We start from the raw sequence: 2,050 nt of genomic DNA, 5'->3' as shown, positions 1-2,050 counted from the left end.
AGACTCTGATGCTGGGAGGGATTGGGGGCAAGAGGAGAAGGGGATGACAGAGGATGAGATGGCTGGATGGCATCACTGACTCGATGGACGTGAGTCTGAGTGAACTCCGGGAGTTGGTAATGGACAGGGAGGCCTGGCGTGCTGCGATTCATGGGGTCGCAAAGAGTTGGACACGACTGAGCGACTGATTGATCTGATCTGATCTGATACCTGAAACTAATATAATACTGTAAATCAACTATACTTCAATTTAAAGAAAATTTTTAAAACCTTTTTTGTAAATCTGTATGATATTAATCCCTCTTTTAAACACTTCTCTCTCCTTTCTCTAATTATACTTCTGTATACTATTCCCTTCTCAGCATTCCTCCAGACTACATCCTTCCTCTTCTCTGAAATTTAATACCTTCGTCCCTAAAATTCATGTTTGATGGATATATGTTAGCACTCATCTGTTAATAATGAAGTAATATATGAGCATTAAAAGTGGTCTTGCCCCTTTTAAGGCAGTTTGTGCTCTTATGTGTATATGTATGTAAACTTTATCATTTATGCTTTGCATGCTCTCAGTAAATCCATTGTAAGAATTATCCAGAAAGAGGGAGAGGAACACAACTTTGGAATTAAAAGCAAACCAAGCATTAAATAAACCTGCAGGCCAAAAAATAAGAAGAATTCTGTTTGATCTTTGAGCCAACTCACATTATTCTTCTGATTATGGAAGGTTACTATTCTTTCTCAAAATAATTTGGAAATATGTGGAATAATGTTAACTGCCTTTAAAAGTGTTTGCTCTAGACTCAGGTTTTAAATTTAGCCTTGTTAGGATGTCTCATCATGGCTCCTCTACAGTCGTTAAGAGACTTCATGTTGAAGAAAACTATTTGCTGTATTATATTCATTATTTTTATTTAATACCAAGTTGACAAAAACAGTGTATAATAAATTTGTTATTTTAGTTGGCTAGATAATGCGATCATTTATATTTTCTCTACAGTAGTGTCAAAAATTATATTCAAGCAAAAAAATCCTTTTAAAAGACATTTTTCTGCTTTAAATGGAAATAATGTAACTAAATTTTTTAAATTATATAAAAGTTGGAGAAGAACTTTTTTCAGTTCTTTTTGTGAACTGATTTTCCTTTTTTATATTTGTCCCATAGGACAGATCTATTCAGAAATGATCCACAACTTACTTCGCCCGGTTCTGCAAAGCAAGGACTGTAACTTGGTTCGATATAATGTCATCAATGCGTTGCCCAATACAGCTGATTCACTCATTGGCAGAGCTGCACATATAGCTGTTCTGGATTCAGAAATATTTTTAGAGAAATTCTTTCTGGTTGCTGCCCTCAAATATTTCCAATAGAATTAAAAACATTGGTAGAGACTTGACAATTACCTCATTCAACAATGATTTAGATAATCTATTATAATAAACTATAGATGCTGATAAGTTCTAAGAAATATTTATACCTTTTTATATGGAAGATAATTTATATCATCCATGTTTAGAGCTTTTTAAACATCAACTTTACTTTCTAGGTAATGTGCCTGTGCAATATTTTTTAATTTCATCTTTTTACTTTTCTATTACTTTTTCATATATTTTGCTACATAAGTATTTCAGTGAAACTTTAAGCCCATATGTATGTATGATTGTTTTATTATTGGCTTTCCACATTCTTTACATCAGACACATCATATTAAAGGCCATTATTGCTAGAATCACTCCCAAATCACTGCAGATGGTGACTGCAGCCATGTAAAAGACGCTTGCACCTTGGAAGAAAAGCTATGACCAATCTAGATAGCGTATTAAAAAGCAGAGACATTATTTTGGTGACAAAGGTCCATCTAGTCAAAACTACGGTTTTTCCAGTAGTCAGGTATAGATGTGAGAGTTGGACAATAAAGAAAACTCAGCACCGAAGAATTGATGCTTTTGAACTGTGGTGTTGGAGAAGACTCTTGAGAGTCCCTTGGACTGCAAGGAGATCCAGTCAGTCCATCCTAAAGGAGATCATTCCTGGGTGTTCGTTGGAAGGACT

The 2,050-nt window shown here is 34.6% G+C and overlaps 1 protein-coding gene across 3 annotated transcripts in view; it reads left to right on the top strand.

Annotated features, from left to right (window-relative positions):
• FAM135A (family with sequence similarity 135, member A) overlaps positions 1 to 1,803 on the top strand; it is a 153,737-nt gene extending 151,934 nt beyond the window's left edge. For all 3 annotated transcript variants that reach the window (XM_010848500.1, XM_010848498.1, XM_010848499.1), the window contains one exon: positions 1,163 to 1,803. In XM_010848500.1, the coding sequence (XP_010846802.1) occupies positions 1,163 to 1,368 (206 nt within the window). In that variant the 3' untranslated portion in view covers positions 1,369 to 1,803. The remainder of the gene's footprint in view (positions 1 to 1,162) is intronic.
• The last annotated feature ends 247 nt before the right edge of the window (positions 1,804 to 2,050 follow it).

The sequence above is a fragment of the Bison bison genome, unplaced genomic scaffold (genome assembly GCF_000754665.1).
Source record: "Bison bison bison isolate TAMUID 2011002044 unplaced genomic scaffold, Bison_UMD1.0 scf7180017864268, whole genome shotgun sequence".
NCBI classification, from domain to species: Eukaryota; Metazoa; Chordata; class Mammalia; order Artiodactyla; family Bovidae; genus Bison; species Bison bison.
Note: the sequence above shows the minus strand (reverse complement) of the source record. Positions and strands in the feature narration are given on the sequence as shown.